This window comes from Python bivittatus, unplaced genomic scaffold (assembly GCF_059951505.1).
Source record: "Python bivittatus isolate LINGU-HERP-01145 unplaced genomic scaffold, Pbiv_v1 ctg000480_np1212, whole genome shotgun sequence".
Lineage (NCBI taxonomy): Eukaryota > Metazoa > Chordata > Lepidosauria > Squamata > Pythonidae > Python > Python bivittatus.
The window spans coordinates 123,155-144,882 of NW_028277075.1; the positions used below are offsets into that span (position 1 = coordinate 123,155).

Here is a 21,728-nt window from a genome sequence, read left to right on the forward strand (position 1 = left end):
AAATATCTTGTAGTGGAAGTTGAGATGCAACTTAAGAATTAAATCTGTAATTGTTGCACTGTATGTACATAATGAAGAAAAATTTAAACATCTTATGGATCAATTGATATCTTTTTCATATGAAAATTTATGTTTGATAGGAGACTGGAATGGAGTGACTTTGCCTCCGATTGACAGAACTTCAGGTAGGGGAATTAAACTTAACCAAGGAAAGTTACCTGAATCCTTTTTTGATTTGATTGAAAATTTGTCTTTGATAGATTCTTGGAGACAGAAAAATGGAAATTTTAGGGAATATACTTTTTTTTCAGAAAGACACAGTTCCTTTTCCAGAATTGATATGATATGGATTTCAAAAACTTTGGCAAATAAGATTAGTAAGGTGGATATCTTACCAAAAACTTTTTCTGACCATAACCTAGTTAAATTGATACTTAAAAAGATATCTACAATTGTAAATCTACAATTTAGGTGGAGCTTAAATGAAACATTGTTACAAAAAAGAATGTTGAATGATTGTTGAAGCTGAATGATTGTCAAAAGAAGTTAAATGAATATTTTGACAACAATTTGGAGAAAGGCACAGACCTAAAAACTATTTCAGATGCCAGTAAAGCAGTGATAAGAGGTTATTTCATCCAATATAATTGTGACCTAAAAAGAAAATTTCAAGAAAAAACTCAAGCTATTTTAGATGTAATTAAAAAAAAAAAGAAGAGGACTTACAAAATGCACCAGCAAACCTTACTATTTTACATCAAATTAAACTTCTGCACAATTATCTATGCTAACTGTAGGAGAAATAGAGACAAAACTAAAATATGTAAAACAGAAACATTTTGAATTTGCAAACAAACCAGGGAAATGGTTGGCATGTAAATTGAGAAAGGAAAAAGAAAAGAAAGTGATAATGAGGATTCAGGAAGGCAATGTTGTACTTACAGATAATGTGAGTATTCAGAAATCCATTTATAATTTCTTTTCAAATTTGTATAAAAGACAAGATGTTTCTCTGGAACAGATCCATGATTAACGAAAGAAAAGAATTTACCAAAACTCTCAAAGTCTCAGAAACAAATTATGAACAGTCCTGTGACCACTTTTGAAATATTGGAAGCTATAAAAAAGTCTAAAACAGGGAAAGCACCTGGACCAGATGGACTATCAAGTTCTTATTATAAATCCTTTGAGGATCAACTGTTATTACCACTTATACATGTGATGAACTCTATTTTGGGGGGTTCTGCTATTCCAGAGACTTGGGAAGAAGCTAATATTGCATTATTACCAAAAGAAGGTCAAAACCCAACTATAACTAAGAACTACAGACTGATCTCATTGTTGAACAATGTTTATAAACTTTTAACATCAGTATTGGCAGATAGATTGAAGAAGATATTGCAGGACTTTATTCATGAGGATCAATGTGGTTTTTTACCTAAAGGACAGCTGGGAGACAACGTGAGAACTGTACGGGATATAATAGAATATTTACACCAACATAACGAGAAGCAAGCAGCGTTCATTTTTTTGGATGCAGAGAAAGCCTTTGACAACTTGAACTGGCCATTCATGTTTAAAGTCTTGGAAGATATGGATTTTGGTGAGAATTTTCTTCAAGGGATTAAATTGATATACACTTCTCAGAAGGCAAGTATTATTGTCAATGATGATTTAACAAAAACCTGTGAGATACAGAAAGGGACAAGACAAGGATGTCCTTTGTCCCCTTTACTTTTTATTCTAGTTTTGGAAGTGTTGAATAGAGATATCAGACAAGATGAGAATATAAAGGGTTTGAAAATTAAAGAAAAGGTTTTGCTTTTGCTGATGATTTAGTACTGATTTTGCAGGAATCCCAAAATGGCACAGAACACTTAATGAAAAAATTGAAAGATTTTGGTGCACTAGCTGCATTTAAAGTAAATAAACAAAAAACAAAGATGTTGGTTAAAAACATAACTACACAAGGCCAAGAAATGTTGATGAGAAAGACCAGTTTTAAAATTGAGAAAAAGATTAAATATATGGGGGTCACACTGACTAATATGAATTGTATGTTGTTTCAGAATAACTATGTTAAAGTTTGGAATAATATTATATCATTTTAAACATTAGAGTAAGAGGTGAATGTATTATATATTTATGCCTGTATCAAAGAAAGTCAGAAGCTATCTCTTCTTTCTCTTCTTACTTTTTCTTTTTTGTATTTCTTTTCTGATCTTTTCTCTTTTTTCTATTCTCTTCTTTTTCTCTATTTTCTTATATTTTACTCCTTGTGGAAATTTAATAAAGTTTTTTTTTTAGAGAGAAAGACCAATTTAATCTCTAAAGTCGGTGTGGGTTTACAGTTTACAGTCTTTCAATATTTTTCAGTCCCATAGCATCAGAAGGATCATTTCCTTCTGCCTGCATTTCATGCCATCCTAGTAACATTAAATAGTTCATTCAACAAATGGGGTGAGGGTCGGGCTGAAGGAAGCTGCCCCCTATTTTGAGCTGGGAAAGGCATTCAATGAGCTTGCTCCAAGACTGTCTTTCCTCTGAGAGCAAAAGGGCTACTGTGACACCTAGTGGTTATGAAAAAATGAAGCCGCTCTTTGTTTCCAGTATGTAAGCTGACTCCAAAATATTAATTATGAATGTTAAACCTTAAAGAGAGTTACTGCTTATTACACCATTTGCTGACAAGTGTTGAGCCCTCACTATTTTGTCTAGACTTTGCATAAAAACAGACTCAATGAGTTGGAAGGGACCTCAGAGGTCATCTAGTCCAGTTCCCTGTTAAAGCCTCTTGGTCAAACCTCTGTCTAGCCCCTATGCAAACATTTCAACTGCTATTAGAATTTAGAGCAATAATTGTTTAGCTTTTTTTCTCTGGGTGGGAGATTCAGACAGGTTTTTCAAAAACAGTCTTTCATACAGCACACAATTGAACAATGGAATTGCTTTTTGTGTGATGTGCAACAAGCTTTATTGTCATTCCACATCTGGGAACAGAGTCGGTAGAGAGGCGATGTTGGGGCAGAAGGATAAGACTGTCCTGGTGTGCTGCAACTCCTAAATTTAATTTCAGATAGGCAAAAACTTCACTTGGTTGTACATGCTATATACTGTATTAAGCAAAGATGAAAGCTAGCATTGTGCAAGTGAACTTGTACAGCAAAATCTATGTTGCGGAAATTGTTCTTCCCCCAGATCTGATGTCAGAAGCTGTTCCATCACTGGAAATACTCCATAGCTCCCTCAGATTACTCTGTTGAAATGCAACAGCAAGATGGCCAACTTTCAATTGCACCATTTTATTTGTTTGTTTGCTAGTTTTAGGAATGTACACGGCTGCCCAATTCTATAATGGCTCTGGGTGGCGTACAGTACAAACAAGCATGCAATACTATTAAAACAAATGAAAACTCCAAGTGCCATGAGAAAAGCAGCCACTAACAGGCAGTCAAACATATAGGGCCCACTGTCCCCTCTAACCCAAAGCCTGGGGTAAAGCCAGGTTTTCAGAGTTCATTTGAACACAGCCAGAGTGGGGGCCAGATGTGTCTCAGGGGAGAGGGAAATATTGTTCTGAGAGCAGATGCTGCAGCAGAGAAGGCATGCTTTCTTGGTCTTGTGTGATCATACCGGCTATTTGGGACTATTTTTAAGCAAAAGCAATGGGTGAAAATACATACAGTACATTAAGCCTCTTTGAAACCAAACATATCCACTTCCACCCTGAAAAGTCTCACCTGCCATCCCTCCCTGCATGGACCAAAAAATATTCAGCCCACACACTCTGTGAATTCAGTACATCACCAGTCATAGAATCCTACAGCACTCAGGGAATAATTTGTTTAAAAAGTGCAGTGTCCAGCTAGAAAAAGGGTGTCCCTCTCCCAAATCATGATCATGAGTCATGACCAAAGGTGTGCAAGAGCCCCAAATTCATCACTACTGGACCAAAGACTTTGGCATGCCCCCCTGTACATCATCCCTGTCCTTGAGATTCACTGGCTAAACAAAAGGTGGAAGTAATGCTTCCTTTGAGTTGGACTCAGCTCCTGATGACGTCATGGACATATCCATACTCTTTTCTTAGCAGAAATACAGATGTGGCTTGTAACTGCCTTCTTCTGGGAGATTTCCTTGACTTCCCAGTCCAGCAACAGTCCTTGCCTTCCTAGGTGATGGTCTACTAACCAGGACTGAACTTGTTTAGCTTGTTCAGTTGAAAAGGGGGAACCGAAATTCAAGTGTTGTTAGGAGGGGAGAATTGGTGGTGGCACACTCAAGAATGTAAGAACATCTTGTACAGAGTCATTTTCCCCTTGGCAGTGCCATTGATCCTGATAACTGCATATTGCTTCCAATATCTTGATATTAGCTGTTGTGGACCCTGAGCAGGAGGGAGGCACTGCACTCCATTTGCCTTATGAACTATTCAGGCAACTATTTGAGAGAACTACGTTTTTTTTCCCCATTTTATATTTTTAACCTAGGGAAAGTATAGTCTGTGGAATTCTAATGCACAGCATTCAGCTTTCAAGTGCATACTTGTTCTTTTTTGCCATTAGACTGCTTTCAAAAATTTTGCAATAGCATGTCCAAAACCTACTATTGGAATATATTTCTAGAGCAATTATACATCCAAGCATCCTCTTTCTTACAAAGTGGCAACATTCATAGCACCACACTGTTGTATGCTATCTTCTCACTCCACTTAAAGCTGCTGGAGATTTAATGCAAACAAAACAACTATATTGTATTACCTTTACCATAAGAGTTAAGCTGTGTATTAAACTGGTGTTTTTGGTGCTCTCTGAGCTTGGTTGTTTGCTTGCAGATATTTCATTACCCAACTAAGTAACATCATCAGTGCGAGTGAGTGTGGGGTTTGCCACACATATAATATAAATATATTTATATATAGTAGTTTGCCCTGCCAGTTTTGGTGGTGGATATGGTTTCCTCCTTGCTGGTTTCTTGATTAGAGTATTGTTTTCTGCCTGATTGTTTGTCTAGTATTAATCCCTGCATATCTGAATATTGGCTGATGGAGGGGATGGGTTCTAGTCTTTTTGTTTCCTTCCTAGGTTTTTTATTGTCTCTTTTGAATGGTGTATAAATGTGTATTAAAGATTTGATATGTTTCTGAAGATGCTACTGTTTGTTCATTATGTTTGGTTAAAAAATGTTGATTTGTTTTAGAAAAGTGCAGCATTCTATAAGGAGCATATAACAGTAGTCTGTGTATTTAAATTCACTCTTTTCAAAGGAAATCACAGGGTAGGGTTGAACTTAGTTTGATTAACAGAACCAGGGGAGTTTCGTTTCCCTGGAAACTAGATGAGCCTAGAAACAAGACATAAAACAGCCATTCCAAATGGCATCTCAGGCTATTTTATAAAAATACACATTTTTACGTAATGATCCTTAATCGTAAAGCTTATTATGCTCAGTCTTTGAAGGGTGAGCCCCCTTCTTATATCAGACTGTGTGAACTAATGTGGAACTGTGTGGAATTTCTTCTGAAGCTGGATTCAAATCCTGTCTTTCTGTATGCTTAGGTACTTTTCCCATAGGGAGACTATCAAAAGTGGCTTATTATTTTCTTATCAATTATTATTTTAATAAGAACTATTTATTCTTAATAATGTGAAGAAAATGTAAAAATATGAAGAAAAAATAGTATAATATAAGATAATTATCCTAATTATTTTAGTAACGCCTCTATCATGTTCACCATTATTGCTAAAGAGGAGAAAGAAGAGGAGGAGGTATAAGAATATTTTATTAAGGTCTTGTACTGACCATAGTACAAACAGAAAAGACTTTGCAACTTGGTAGTATGTACTAACACCCACCTGCAAGTCCTGTTGTGCTGCCTTATCATGATAGAGCTATGGTGTTCCTGAGAGGGATGAGTGAATAATACTGGGAGTGTATGCCAACAGTGTATCATCCCAGCAGAGTCACCCAACATATGGGAGACGCTGCTCTCCAGCATCTTGAATGACAGCAATATTGGAAGATGCTGGAAGAGGGTGATTACTTTAGTGACAATGACAAAGACATCATTTCATACTGATTGAGAGAAGGGAATGGTAAACCGCTCCTATATTTTACCAAGAAAGCCACATGGATTGACAATATAAAGTGATTGACAATAAAGTGCTCGATGCTGGGCCCCTCAGGATGGATGGCATTCAATATCCTACTGCATAAGAGCTGAAGATCTTTTGGAATACTTATGGTGTTTATGATGTGGCTAGGTTAAAGTCTTTGGGATGTTTAGTTGCTGATGTTGCCATGCAGGAAAAGAAAATCTGAAGATGCAAAGACAGAATTACAGTGGGAATATGAAACATAAGAAGCATGAAGAAGCATGAGGGGGTTGTTCCTTCACCTCTTAAGGAGGCTTTGGTTCGCCTTCTCCTCAAGAAGCCATTGCTAGACCCCATGATACTAGTCCAGTATCCAACCTCCCCTTTTTGGGGAAGGTGATTGAGAAGGTGCAGCAGCTTCAGAAGACCTTGGATGAAGCAGATGATCTAGATCCTTTTCAGTCAGAGTTCAGACATGGATATGGTATGGAAATGGCATTGGTTGTGCTTTTGGATGATTTCTGGCATGGCCGGGATGGGGGTTTTGTATCCATCCTTGCCTTACTTGACCTCTTGGAGGCTTTCAATACCATTGAACATGTTATCCTTCTAGACCAACTCAGAGAATTGGGGGTGAACAGCACAGTGTTGTGCTAGATCACCTCCTTTCTGCAGGGTTGGTTCCAGTCAGTGGTGATTGGGGAGGAGAGATCCCGCCCTCGGCCCCTGTTACATGGGATGCCACAGGGGTTGGTACTCTCTCCTCTCCTATTTAACATCTACATGAGATCACTGGGTGAGCTCATCCATCGCCACAGGGTGAGGTATCATCAGTATGCTGATGATACTCAATTGTACATCTCCACCTCTGGCAAATTAAGCAATGCTGTGACTGTCTTATTCTGCTGTCTGGATGCTGTGAGGGCCTGGATGGGGAGCAACAGGCTTCAACTGAACCCTGGCAAGACTGAGTGGCTTTGGGTTTTGAGCCCCTCTGGTTCTAGGACTTTACCATCTTTGGTTCTGGATGGGGGTCACATTGCCCCAAACAGACCCTGTGCACAATCTGGGGGTCCTCCTGGACTCACAACTCCTGTTCAATGAACAGGTGGCAGTCGTGGCTAGGAGGGCCTTTGCATACCTTTGTGTTGTGTGCCAGTTGCGTCCATTCCTGGATCAGGGGGACCTACTCATGGTCACTCATGCTCTGGTCATCTTCCAGTTAGACAATTACAATGTGCTGCTCATGGGGCTGCCCTTCAAGAGTACCCAGAAACTTCAACTGGTGCAAAATGCAGTGGTACGAGCAGTTATGTGTGTTTCTGGTAGAACACACATTATACCTCTACTTCGTGAGCTGCATTGGTTACCAGTTTGTTTCCAGGTCCAATTCAAGGTGCTGGTGTTGACCTTTAAAGCCCTTCATGGCATAGGACCAGGTTATTTGAAGGAATTCCTCTCCCTGATTTCACCTACCTGTCCTACCAGATCCAGCAGAGAGGGCATGTTATGGGTTCCATCGCCTAGGGAACTACATCTGGTGGGCCCTATGTGGTGGGCCTTTTCTGCTGTGGTGCCCGCACTGTGGAATCTTCTCCCCCCCGAGATGAAGTTGGTCTTGTCACTGTTGAGCTTCTGGAGGTCCCTCAAGATCTGGTTATTCCAGCAGGCCTGGGGACCCCAGGGGATGGGTGAGCTAGGTGGCTCCATTATTTTTAACATCCCTTTGTCTGTTACTTTTTTCTGTTTTAGTTGGTTTTTATATATTTTAATGTACAGTATTTATTTATTGTTTTTAGCCTTGTACACCACTCAGTTGCCTGCTGGTGAGATGGCTGGCTATATAAATAGAATAGAATAGAATAGAATAGAATAGAACAGAACAGAACAGAACAGAACAGAACAGAACAGAACAGAACAGAACAGAACAGAACAGAACAGAACAGAACAGAACAGAACAGAACAGAACTCAACACAATGAAAGATGAAATGGATCAACTATACTGTATATTGACATTTAGGCATCAGTGAATTGAAATGGATTGGAATTGGACACTTTCAGTCAGAAGATCATACCATTTATTACTTAGGACATGAAAAACAAAGAAGGAACAGTGTTGTTTTCATAGTCAGGAGGGATATAGAAAGGACAGCACTTGGTACAATGCAATCAATGACTGATTAATATCAATTAGACATCATGAACAACCTTTAATATGACAATTATCCAGGTTTATACTCCAACCACTGATGCAGAAGAGGACGTTAATGAATTTTATGATCAAGTTCAATCTGAAATTGACACAAGATGCAAGCAAAATGTGTTGCTTGTAGTTGGAGACTGGAATGTTGGAAATATTAAGGAGGAAAATGTAATGAATGAATGAATGAATGAATGAATGAATGAATGAATGAATGAATGAATGAATGTAATTGGACTGTATGGCCTAGGAAACCAAAATGAAGCAGGAGAACTATTTGTTAATTTTTGCCAATCCAATGATTTCTTCATTGCTCACAGAGTTTTCAAACAACTAAAACAATATCTATATACTTGGACATCATCAGAGGAAGTACAGAGAAATCAAATGGACTATATTATTGGGAGAAGGAGGTGGAAAAGCTCAATTACAATAGCAAAGATGTGATCAGAGATTGACCTTGGAATAGATCACAAATTGCTCACATGCAAGTTCCAGGTTAAGTTAAAGCGGAAGAAGAAACCAACCAATTTCCATAATATGATCTTGAGGATATACCTATCATTTGCAAGGATTTGCTAGCATTTGGTAGCAATGAAAGCCTTGGAAAAGATATTCAGATGTCATGATGTGTCTATAACTACAAAGATAAGAACAGTACAGGCATTGGTTTTCCCTTGTGACACTCTATGGAAGCAAAAGTTGGACTTTGAAGAAGCAGGATAGAAAGAATTTTGACACTTTTGGTGTTGAAGAAGTCTCCTGGGAATACCATGGATAGCCAAGAAAGCAAACAAATGGATCAGAGTCTTCACTCAAGGCACAAATAACCAGGCTCACATTATCATACTTTGGACACATTATGTGAAGACTTAGCTCTTTTTGGAAGGAAAAAAGTGGGTAATTAGCAGCAATGTGGATGGTCTCAATCACAGCGGTGATGGGTACACCATTGGAAGACCTGAAGACTAGGTTGAGACTGAGCATTCTGGAGAAAATCTATATATGTTGCTGCTAAGAGCTGACACCAACTTGATAACACATAATCAACCAACCAATCAATCAATCACACTAATTAAATTATTATTCAAATGTAATTAAAATAATGTAAATAATATTAAAAACAATAATACATGTTAGTACTTATTAGTAATAAGATGAAGTACCTAACACTTTTGACATCCATTGAAAATGTTTCCTTCTCTGCAGTCGCACAAGAAAAGAAGCAAGAGGAACTGGGCAGGAAAGGTAACACAAGCATTGGAGCAACAGTTCTTTCACTGGCTGATGGAAAAGAGAGGTTCTCCCCACTCCTAACTGCATTGTTTTCAGGGAGCAGAAAGTACTGCCTCTGAAGGGGCTTCAGTCTTCTGACTGGTGGCAGAAATGGAGAGTGTTCCCCTTTACCTCTGTTGTTCCAGAGCAACAGAATGTTTCTCTCCATGTGTTTTCTCCTGGCAATGGAAAGGGGCAAACTGATTTCCCCCTTTGCCATTATGTTATTTTTTGGAAGGTATAGTGTTGGTCCAGTGTTAGTCCAGATGGTAAATGTAGATCTGATGGACTGCATATTCAATCCAGTTTTCTAGGATTCAGGTTAGCCCCCTTGTTTGCCATTGCATTTCCAGAATGACTTCCTCAGAGAGCTTTTTTCTTTAGATTCCAGACTATGAGATTTTATTTGCCAAACATTTTAATGAATAGCTGAACTGGCTCATGAAGGGTGGTTTGTTATCTGGGTTATTGCTGCATTAAATCTGTCAAACTAATCTCATAGACATAAATCAAAACACAAAAAGCTAGCTCACCAAGAAACAGTGTCTGGAACATTTAGACAGAGCCAAAGTCAGGACTAGGGAATGGTTTGTAGTGAGGAAGATCTTGAGCTTGGGAAGGAAGGCCAACTCAAAGTAATGTGGTTCCAGAAACATTGCTGGGACCAGGTGGTTTCTTAAATTCTAGATGCTTCTGAACCTACCTGAGCACAGGTGCCTTGGTCAGACCTGGTTTCCCTCAGCAGGATGCTCCTGAATGGCCATGTCTAGCTTCTCAGAAGATGCAGAAGATCAGGGGATGCATCAGGATTAGGTCAGGCTGCTGTGTCCAGGAAAGGGAGAGTAGTGTATTGATGATTTGGCATGGAAGTTAGGGCCTGAAAATACTTCTGAATTCTGTGATTATTGCTTCTCATCTGCGGAGTACTCTTGAGACAAGACCGTGAGGACAACATTTTTAAAAACATTTGATGTGATAGGCATTTATTTGCTGTTTATTTGTCATTTTAATGTTTTTATTAACCCCATTTATGATTCCTTGTGTTAGAAAAATAGCTAGTCCATCTGTGAGAAGTTCATGTTTCCTCAAGAGGAGTTTACTCTTAAAAATTATGATTGACATTGGAGGATGAAACTTGAAAGGCGCGTACAGTTCCCTGAAGGTATGCTTCTGCATGGATGAAGAAATGGCAGTTGTTGGAATGGAAAAGAGAGAGAAAGAGCTGTAATTTAAATACTGGAAATTTAACAAGGTATGGTGTGCCTCTTTCCAAAGTCCTGATGTAAGGGAACAAAGATGATACAAGTGTCTATGTTCTGCCTGCAGGGAAGGCTTTACTCTGTTCAGAAGAACATTGGAAAAAATGGGTCCCCTTCCTTCAGAGAGAACTGAATAATGACAGGAGGCAAGGCTTTTGAGAAGGTGAGACAGCAGGGGCCCTGGGCTGGATCCAAGTTCCCACGCTCATTCCAGGGGATTTTGGTCATATACAGTTACACTGGTTCTCCTAAAAATTATGCCATCCTGTATTGTCTCTTGAATGTTTTTGAAGTGGAGACATTCCTGGCTTAATTTCCATTATGAAATATACTTCTGAAGGGCTGTATTTCATATCCTTGAGAATCAAAGTTCCAGATCCGGGAAGCAGCTAAGTTCTTCCATGAGTATGGATAAGAAATCAGGGCTAAGTTATATTTCCAGTGCATTCTTCCTGATTTGTTTATTTGTTTAATTTTAAATCCAGTTACCCAATTGGCCCTACTTACTGGAATCTGGTTATTCCATCATCGACTCTTTTCTCTGGTAAAACAAAGGCATCCTGTTTGTCATTCAGTTAATTTACAACAGATATAAGTATGGAGCTACACTTTGGAATAGCAAATATTTACCTCATGATTGCACTTACTGTGCATAATGTTGTAACTTGTTTCCTTTTTCATGTACTGGATTCAGAAAAATAAGAAAGACGCTGTCCTGTGGGTAAGATAGAAGCATTTACATTTAGTTTAAGAATTATAATGGAAAGAATTATGGATTGCAAAGTGGAATTGATTTATGTATTGTTATGAGGGTTTTTTAAAAGTGCATTTTGAAATATCTGCTACTTTATGTTGATATATTGTTTATAAAAGCATTCATATTCTTAAGAAAATAAGTTAACTTCCTAGAGATTTATAAACTTTAAAATAAACAGTCTATATTTCAAATGTCTTATTTGCCTTTCTTTTTCATATTATTTTGGAAACACCTCTCCAGCTGTTTTACATATTCCATCCATTCCAAAGATCAAGCTTAAAATGTCCTTCTTTTAAACTATGATCTAATCAGGCTGGAAAGACTAAGCCAATTTGCTTAGAATTTGTTTCTTTCTGGTCAATGGAACTCCCATTACTAGATTACATAAAATGGTCTTGCCATCGGCTCCATGTCTAATAGTGACTCTGTTATTAAATGTTTACATCTTTAATAGCATGCATTTTAAATATGAAATAATGTAGAAAAGTCTTTAGCATTTTCATTGTTAGACTGTGTTGTTTAAGTAAAAGAATGAATTCAATTTAAATTTAAATTTAAATTAATTTAAAATGGATTTAGGCAGATCTCTAATCTTAGTTTAGCTTAATGTGAAAATAATAAGTTAGCATGAGACAATCCCATTGTTGTTACCTTTAGAAAAGGTATTGAAATAAATAGGATAAATGATGGGGTTCTATTGGATGGGTTCTACTGGATCCCCAAATGCCTATCTTCAGTTCATCCTTTCTTTTTATTGCAATATTAACTTGTGTTATCTATTTATCTTTACTCTGTTCACCAGAAAGAAGTAATTGCTGAAGTGCAACATGAAAACTGATTTTGTTTTTGTGTTCTTTGGACTAATTGCTGAAATGTACTTATCAAATGGAATAGTTGAAAATTCAGGAGTGGAGGTACCACAGAGTTTAGTGTTAAATCTCTTCCCTTTCAATGATTCTGATAAACAATATCCACTTGACACTACTCAACAGCCATCTACAGAAAGCCCCTCACCATCAGTCTCTTTGTACAATTTCACAGAAAAGATTAACAACTTTGGATTCAAGCTCTACAGGAAAATAGCACTGAAGCATGACAACAATATCTTCTTCTCCCCACTATCACTATCCTTTACTCTAGCAATATTCTCGTTGGCTTCAGAAGGGGAAACACACCACCAAATAAGTCAATCTCTAAACCTAACATTTATGAAAGAAAAAGATGAACAGTTTCTGACTTCGTTCCAACAACTAAGGCTTAACATCACCCAAAATGAAGAGTTCACTCTTTTGCAGAATAGCTTCTCTTTCATCCAAGAAGATTTTCTGATCAAGGATGTTTTCCATAACTTGTCCAAGCAATACTTTAACATGGAATTTCTGGCAGTTGATTTCCGCAACTCTACTCTTGCCAAAAAAATTGTCAATGAGCATATTAAAAAGGAAACAAGAGGGAAAATCCCCATATTGTTTCATGCTTTTGATGAGCATGCTATAATCGTTCTGGTGAATTACATACTATTTCGAGGTAACTGTTTTTTCACTGATACTTTCATTGTTTTTAGAGAAGAGAGCTCAGGACACCAGGCATAGTCGCTTTATAGGAGAGTCACTCTGAAAAAATTTGGGTAACCTCTCCTTAACAACAAGTCTCCCAAAGTGTGCCAGCAGAAGGTTCCATTCTCACAACTATTATTCCTTTTCCCATATGTTTCATTTATGGATTAATCATGGAAAGGCCAGTGGGTTCACTTCAATTATTCTTCTCAGTCTGACATACTTTAAGTTCACTGATATTACCACGCAGTAAAGGGTATCATTATTTCCGGTCCTCATTTCTTGTTTTGAACTTACAGTGCAAATGATGTCAGGGATTTCATAGGTGGGAGAAATGGGTATACTTTATGAAAATTGCTTACTTTCAGTAGCTTACAGTGCTTTTTCACGCAAAATTCAAGGCACTTTACTGCCTTCATAAGGGGTGAAAAATTCAAGGTAATAGGATATATAAATTCCTCATTGTTTTGTAAAATTTGTCTCTAGGAAAAATCTGAAACCACCAAAGCCCCTGAATGTCCACATGGAAGTTTTTTGAATCTCTGTTTCTTAATTGGGCCAGGATACCAAGCCATCATTTCAAGGGGAAGTTCTTTGAAGTCAACCCAGCACATATAAATGATCCTCAAGTTTTAACAAACAATTATCATATAAATCAGGAGTGAGAAGCTAAATTTTCTTCTGTAACAGAACAGAGTAGGATATTCCCCACCTGGTGACTTCTAAATGTTTAAGATATTGACTCCTAGAATCTCCAGCCAGCATGGCTTTTGGTTTCTGTGACCTGAGGTCCAGCCCAACTGGAAGACATCAGGTAGGGAAGGAGTGACCTGGAAAATTGCTTTGTGCTGAATGTAGTGAGACTATCAAGTGAATCCTTTTCCCCTACCAAATATTCAATGAACATGGTTCTGAAGCAAGGGCAGGACTCATAATTTCTCCCACCTATGAAATCCCTGACATCATTTGCACTGCAAGTTCAAAACAAGAAATGGGCAGATTCATTATAGCTCTCCCTGCAATTTTCATGAGAGGGTCAGATAGGTTTGGCCTTGTATGGGCTGTATGTTGTTGCTGAATTTCATAATTTTTATGAATATCATGAATTTCATTTTTCTATTGCTTTCATAACAAAAAGAAAAAGAAAGAAAGAAATAAGAAATAAATAAATAAATAAATAAATAAATAAATAAATGTGGGGGCAGGGACTAGGAGGATATTTCCAGCACAGGTTGTTGCCTGTCAAATATTTGAAAGGGGCTCCATGGCAACTAAAAAACCTATTGCAATTAAATATTATCTAATTTCACTTCTCTATTTTTAGCTTTTGCTCTGATTTTTTTCATTTCTTCTCTAATTGCTAAGTTGCAATAAAGTGTGTTGCTGGGAGATGAAGTAGGATGAGTACATCTGCTATCCTGAGCACAAAGAGGAAGTTTAAATCCTAGTGGTTTCAGTGAGTTTGAAGCAATTGAAAAGCATGCAGGATGGCATACATTGTAACTGGAAGTTACAAGAAGGTGACTAAACGTTTGTTTGTGGATGGGTGGGGAGAAGAATTGGCATGGATCACACTGTACACTAAAGCAATAGCTTTTAAGGGACAAAAAAGTATTATGACGGAGCCTCTCATTCTGCTTCCACTTCTGGTCAAAGAAGTTTTGCAGGTCCCACAAAATTGTACTGGAAATGATAGTGGAATGGGAGACCTTTGCATTCCCAGTAAGGAGGGGAAACTGATCTATAGCATAGATATCAAATGTGGTGCCATTGATGCCTGTGTGCCATGGACTTCTCACCTGGGGCCATGTGCCTTTGCATTGCAAACAAAGTAGGTGGGACCAGAACCAAGAAATGGATAGAGCAGAACAATAGTTAGATATGAATGAATGAAAATTTGGATTAAGTATACTGAATAGGACTGTTCTCAAGTAGTGTAAAGTCCAGATTCAAGTCTCCATTTGATCATGGAGCTCACTGATACTACAGTATTAAACTGTGACAGTGAAGCATAACTGCACACTGATGCATGGAGCCAGGCAGTATGAAAAATAAGCAGTAGCATTTATCGGCTTTTCAAAATGAAATGGGGGCTGGATTAAATTGGTGATTCATATAATTAATCACTACTTGGTTCATGTGCAGCTTCTGTTAATTAAAAGGAATCTCATATGAAACCTTCATTAGCCTCTGTAATTGGATCAAAGCCAGAGATTCAAACATAGGAGTGCAACATACATTTAAAGTTTTATCCATATAATGGGAGAACACAAATGCATCCTTAAATTGAAATAAAGCAGGTTTATTTTTATCTGGATTATCCTTGAGTTTTCCTTCAATAATTCTGGATTATATCATATTGTAGAATAAAGTGTTGCATTTCTTTATATTCTCAGGCAAATGGCTACATCCATTTTCTGCTAAGCTTACACAACTGGAAACTTTCTATATAGACAATTACAGGACTGTCCAAGTGCCAATGATGTTCAAGACTGACAGGATTGCCTCCACATTCGATAAGACCTTGCAGTGTTATGTGTTAAAGCTGCCATACAAAGGAAGCGTGCAGATGCTGATTGTTATGCCTGTGAAAGAAGCTGATTATATGTTTGTTGAAGACCATCTAACACATGAACTTGTGGAATCTTGGCTTAACACCATGAAGATCAGGTACAAGTCATAGCAATCATGTCACACTTTTGATTCCTAAAATCCTGGATACGAAATGCTGTGGTACAAATCAGAATGGTGACTCAAACAGAAAAATGGCAATAGGGATGACAGGGAGAGGAAGAAAAGGAGGTAGCTGGGAACGGGGCACTGGAATTTGCCAAAGACAGCCTTGTGGTCTTTGCAATTTATTGGTTCATCAAAAATAAATAAATAAAAGCCAATTCTTTTTCCTAGTAGACTGTAATAGGGAACTCAATGGTCACTAGTACAATTCCTTGCTGATTCATAAAATGCACTACTACAACTGCACTAATAGGTTTCCAGACAGTCATTGTTTAAACATTTTAAATGAAGGAGACTCTACTACCACCTCAGATAAACCATTCTTCTATTTGAATAGTTGGTATCATCAGAAAGATCTTGCTAAAGTTTAGTTAAAATCCCCTTCCTAGTAATTTGAGAAAGGTCTACATCTTTTTCTCTAAAATTTTCTGCATAATTTTTGTGAAAACCTTTCAGATATCTGAAATTTTCAAATTGTCTCCATTCTCTTCCACAAGCTAAACTTACCCAGTTCATTCAAGCAAGACTTCTCACAATCATTGTCTTTGTATTATTGGTGCTCAAATTTCTACAGCATCCAGAAATACAGGGAACCTCAGAGACAATATGCAAATGTTCTGCTGCCTGCTATTTATTTGTGCAAGTTTTCTATATGCAAAGGTCAATGTTTATGCACATTTTTCATTCAACTTGCATTTATATCTGTTTGCATTATAGGAAAATGGATATTTACTTTCCCAGATTTAAACTAGATCAGACATATCACATGGATCAGTTGCTTCAGGATTTGGGAATTAAAGATCTTTTCTCTTACAAAGCAGACCTGAGACATCTCTCAAATCAGAGATTCATAAAAATATCACAGGTAAAAAAATAATTTGTTAATTCTGTAGCTTGATATATTGCTGAACTCAGACATATTTAACAAGTAACATGAAGACCCATACAAATACTGCAGATCCATTTGCTGAACAGAAGTCTGGGTTTCTCAATTTAGTCATGCTGGTTACTCAATTAGTTGGAGGCAACAGAAGTAAAAGAGAAATAGGATCTCATAGTTCACAAATTGATGAGTATTAGGATCATAGCTGATGGGGCTTGCATTGGTCCATGGTCTGTATACATCTAGCCAAAGGTATCATGCCTAGTCTTTGATGTTGCAATTGTGGAGATGGTGTTTTTGCCCTTGCAAGATTCAACCTCAGTAAGTGATCTGCACCCAGAATCCATTTCAGATAAGTAGATCACTCTTACTGAAATGGGACAAATACTTAACTCCTGACTAAGAATATTCAAGGTCAACTAGAAATGACATTAATAGCATGAACCTGACTACATATTATTATAACAGTGGGGAAGGCTCAGCATTTAACTGTCATTTCATGCTAAACTTCCAATGAAACCCAACTGACTTAAGTTGTTATTTCTTTTGATATGAAGTCTTCTCTCACCTCTCACCGTCCTATCTGCCCAACCCTCTCTACCTGCACTGTGGCCCTCTGCAACTATCCCATTTAGTTTTCCATCTGATAGTAACTTCCAGTCAGATTACCAGGAAATGTCTCCAAACCAGAAAATAACATCCCAGCCTCTACCAGCTGCATATTATTTATTTTATGTAAAATATTTATTATTTGTCTAAAATATTAATATTTAATATTATACATAGTGGCCTATGGGGATGAATCTAATCTAGTTCTCAGTAACCTGGAACCTGCCAAAGGGTTTGACTACAATTCAATACATCCAACTACAATTCAAAAATTTCCAGCATAGTTACAGCAGTCAAGACAATGATACCTAGGGATTTTGGGAATTGCAACACCAACAACTCTAGAGAGTAACAAGCTAAGGAAAGCTGATTTAATTCATGATATTGACGGTATGTGTGCTGATTCTGTGTACTATGTAGTAACACTGTGCAAGGCCATCAGAACTTTAGACCCTACTGGATGAGACTGTATGAACCCATTTCAAGCAATCTTTTAGCTGATATATGAGACTGAAACTATCTTACTCAACATAGAGAATGGCTTTTGGTAAGGATTTGATCTGAGAAGGATAACCCTACTAGTTCTTCTATACCTCCTGGTGATTTCCAGTACCACTGACTATTGTATTACTTTCTACTAAACAATGCTATCCTTAGTTTGGGTCCAGATAATGGTGTTGGCTGGCTACTATTAAACAAACTGGTCTGCTCAGCGACCTCTTGCCATATAGAATAGAATAGAATAGAAATCTTTATTGTCATTGTACTACTTGTGCAACGAAATTAAATGCCACCCCAGTGCAGCTTTAAAAATATAAAAACCATAAAACACCTAAAACACATAACACACATAAAACACATATAACACAACCTTCACATTCCATATTGCACAACCCCTGATGCTGCATTAATACTGCACTATACGACAGAATTCAGTATAGTTACAGCTCTAAGATAGAAGCTATTCTTCAGCCTATTTGTCCTTGTTTTCATCATCCTGTACCATCTGCCAGATGGTAATAGTTCAAAAAAGGAATGTCCCGGGTGGGATGGATCCTTAAGAATGTTTTGAGCCTTCTTAAGGCAGCGGGAACTATAAAGTTCTTCCAAAGAGGGGAGAGGGCAACCAATGATCCTCTGGGCAGTGGTGATAACTCTCTGGAGCGCTTTCCTATCTGCCACTGTGTAGTTAGCAAACCATACACAGGTGCAGTAGGTCAAAATGCGCTCAATGGTACAGCGGTAGAAGGTCACCAGCAGTTTTTCATTCAGTTGTTGTTTCCTGAGAAGTCTCAGGTAGTATAATCTCTGCTGGGCCCTCTTAACCAAGGCTGCAATATGAGCGCCCCAGGTCAAGTCCTCCTTTATAGTAACACCCAGAAACTTAAAACTAGCCACCCGCTCCACTCGGTCTCCATTGATAACCAGGGGCTGGACATCTAATCTATTCCTCCTATAGTCCATTATAAGCTCCTTGGTCTTACTGATATTAAGAGCCAAATTATTGTCTCCGCACAATGAAAGCAACCGGTCCACCTCATCCCAGTAGGCAGACTCATCTCCTTTGGAGATAAGCCCCACCACTGTTGTATCATCTACGAATTTAATGATAATATTGCTGAAGTGAGTGGGGGTACAGTCATATGTATAAAGAGTGTAAAGTAAGGGACTCAACACGCAGCCCTGTGGTGAACCAGTGTTGAGAGTAAGAGCTGAGGAGATATAATTGCTTAATCTAACCCTCTGGGAGCGGCCAGGCAGGAAGTCCAAAATCCAAGAACAGATTGAATATGGAAGCTCAAGATCCATAAGTTTAGACACCAGTCTATGTGGAAGGATTGTATTGAATGCAGAGCTAAAGTCTACAAAAAGCATCCTCACATAGGTCCCCCGTTGTTCCAGATATATATGGTCTAGCACTGTGTCTCTAATAATTAGATATATAAATATAAATTCATTAGTTTTTCAAACTTTCTTCCTGAAAAAGTTAGTTCATGATCAAGTATCTACTCAAAATCTTCTGCAATAACACTGTCACAGGAATTCATTCAGTTTTTCTACAACCACCTAACCTCCGTTACTACCATTACTTGCCTATTTCTCTTTCTGTCTCTCTCTCTTGGTCATTCGGTCTGCCTTTCTATCTTTTAATTGCTGGTCTTCATGTGTTTAGCAAAGTGCTCTACAAATTATTTTCTTTTATACATCCTTTGTTTGCAGATCTGGGCTGCAAACATCTGGATAGTATGGAAAACTCTTAACTCTTTGCTGCCATCTAGTGACTTTTGCAGCCCAAATCTGGTAGTCCTATCCTTAATTGTGCTGGTGTCGCTTCTGTAAATATCATTGTTTCACCTTTTTTCCTTGTTTAAGCAAGACTTCCATTTCCTGAAGGAAACCTGTTTCCTGCTAATAACTTTCTTGACTGTGTTTATTAACAATGCTAGTGACTTTGGGACTCAGTCATGTCCAGTAGTCTGGAGAGATTTTATCTTTTTGACTATCTCTTTCAATTTCCTTTTTCCTAATCTCCCTTCTACGGAAATTTTGTCTTTTGAAGTCCAATGCCGGTGTATCCCCAGAAACTTCTTATTGAGACTCAGTGTTTGTAGCTGTGAATTTAGGAAGCTGGTTCAGTATGGCTGAAAAAATGTATGCATGCTTATTTTCAGTAAGTTAAATGGAAATCTATGTTGAAGAGGCTGACATGTTGATAAAAAATGCAAGCATCTTGCTGTAAATCTTCATACATTTCCACTCTTTTTAGATTCTTCAAAGGGCAAGCATTGAGGTGAATGAGAAAGGAACAGAAGTTGCAGCTGTCAGTGGATCAGAAATCATGGCATACTCGTTGCCTGATATTATTCGGATAAATCGGCCATTCATTTTTATGATGTACGAAGATAATACCAACGTTTTATTGTTTGTGGGCAGGGTTACTAACCCTACAGAACTGTGAATAAAAAACAATAATTTCTTTTTGATGGATCCTATTTCTGGGACATTCCCGCTCTCCCCCCCCCAAGTCAAACTACATGTTATACTAAAAACACATTTTAAGCATGCTGTCACACCAGCTTGTTAATTTTCAGGAAAAAAAAAATAGGCATGTAGGAAACAGGTAAACATTTTCCTTCCTAAAATATTTTCACCAAAAATTCCCTCCTCAACACAATTTTTTCCTCTAATGCTATTATACACAAGCAAGCAGTATCTTTCAGGAAAATAGGATTAGAACAAAAATTAAATGGAAGAAATTACATTTACTGCCCACCCCCCACCTTCCCAAAGCACTCAACACTAAAATAGTAAAAGGAGTGGGGTCAAAAACTCCCACATCCATTGTTTGGGCAATATCTTCATTCAGACAAACCAAAATGTCAAAATAATGTGCAGGTTCTCCAGAACTATTAATATAAGATATATAAAAACAGGGACATGATTTTGGGGAGAGTGGGAGGGCAAAAAAGTATAATTGGTTCAGATGTTATGGTCTTGAGGTCTGCATTTTAGATATAGCTGAGAATTACTGCATTTTTTTTTTTTAAAGTGTGCTCGGTGTCTTATAGAGTTTGCTCTTTATTGCTGTTAGAAAGTAGTTAGGTCCTTTTCTAAACCAAGAAGGGAAGTGGGCAGTAGGAGAGCTAACAAGCATGTTGTGAGAGCAAAGAATTTAACTGTGTTCAAGTAAAGAAAATATTACAAATGTTTTGTGGGAGCTAATCAGAACTGGGAGTGCACCATAGTGCTACTGCTACCCAAAGTATTTTTTAGAGCAGAAGAATAGTTACCACTGGTATCATGATCCATGCTGGAGCTTATGCTAACTTTTTCAGTTTGACAGAGGAAGTGCTGAGAGTAATCAATCAAAACTGGTTCAAGTCCTTCATGAGATTATCCTGATCAGCTTGGTCTTGCTTGAACCCAAGCATATAGATCCACAATAGGAACTTTGTACTTGTTGCAAGGGAGAAGCCCAAGTAGCAGCAGAAGGGGAGGGACAGAGTAATATCCACCAGCCAGCATGAAAATGAGAGATGGGAGCAGACTGAAGTACCACTAGTGTTCTTGTGCATTTCCAAAAAGCTGTGCCAGTTATTTTATTTTTTTTTAATTGTTGCTATGATGGGTAGCAGATACAAGATGGGTAGCATCTCACCTCATTTGCTAGTCTGGTATCTTAATCATGAAGATGAGAACAGGTAGTAATCAGTTCAGACACAGACTTCATCAATATTGACAGAATTAAATACATATTCCATTATAGTACTGGAGACAGACAGGATAGAAAAAGATAATTTAAACTTTTAATAAAATGTTGAACTAAAGAATGTGAAAAAATGAAACAATGTGAGAG

At 37.8% G+C, this 21,728-nt stretch overlaps 1 protein-coding gene across 1 annotated transcript; it reads left to right on the forward strand.

The window, feature by feature from the left end:
- Positions 1-11,444: 11,444 nt before the first annotated feature.
- Positions 11,445-20,352, forward strand: SERPINA10 (serpin family A member 10). The gene is made up of 5 exons (XM_015888438.3): positions 11,445-11,551; positions 12,390-13,114; positions 15,540-15,813; positions 16,597-16,744; positions 20,139-20,352. The coding sequence occupies exons 2-5, from the start codon at positions 12,415-12,417 to the stop codon at positions 20,328-20,330; spliced, it is 1,314 nt and encodes a 437-aa protein (XP_015743924.2). The 5' UTR covers positions 11,445-11,551; positions 12,390-12,414; the 3' UTR covers positions 20,331-20,352.
- Positions 20,353-21,728: the final 1,376 nt, after the last annotated feature.

What these genes read in the sequence shown, in the direction of transcription:
- SERPINA10 (XM_015888438.3), top strand. Translation starts at nt 12,415, where the DNA reads ATGAAAACTGATTTTGTTTTTGTGTTCTTTGGACTAATTGCTGAAATG. An exon ending in GAATTACATACTATTTCGAG is followed by an intron (nt 13,115 to 15,539) that starts GTAACTGTTTTT and finishes TTATATTCTCAG; the next exon opens with GCAAATGGCTACATCCATTT. An exon ending in GATTCATAAAAATATCACAG is followed by an intron (nt 16,745 to 20,138) that starts GTAAAAAAATAA and finishes CACTCTTTTTAG; the next exon opens with ATTCTTCAAAGGGCAAGCAT.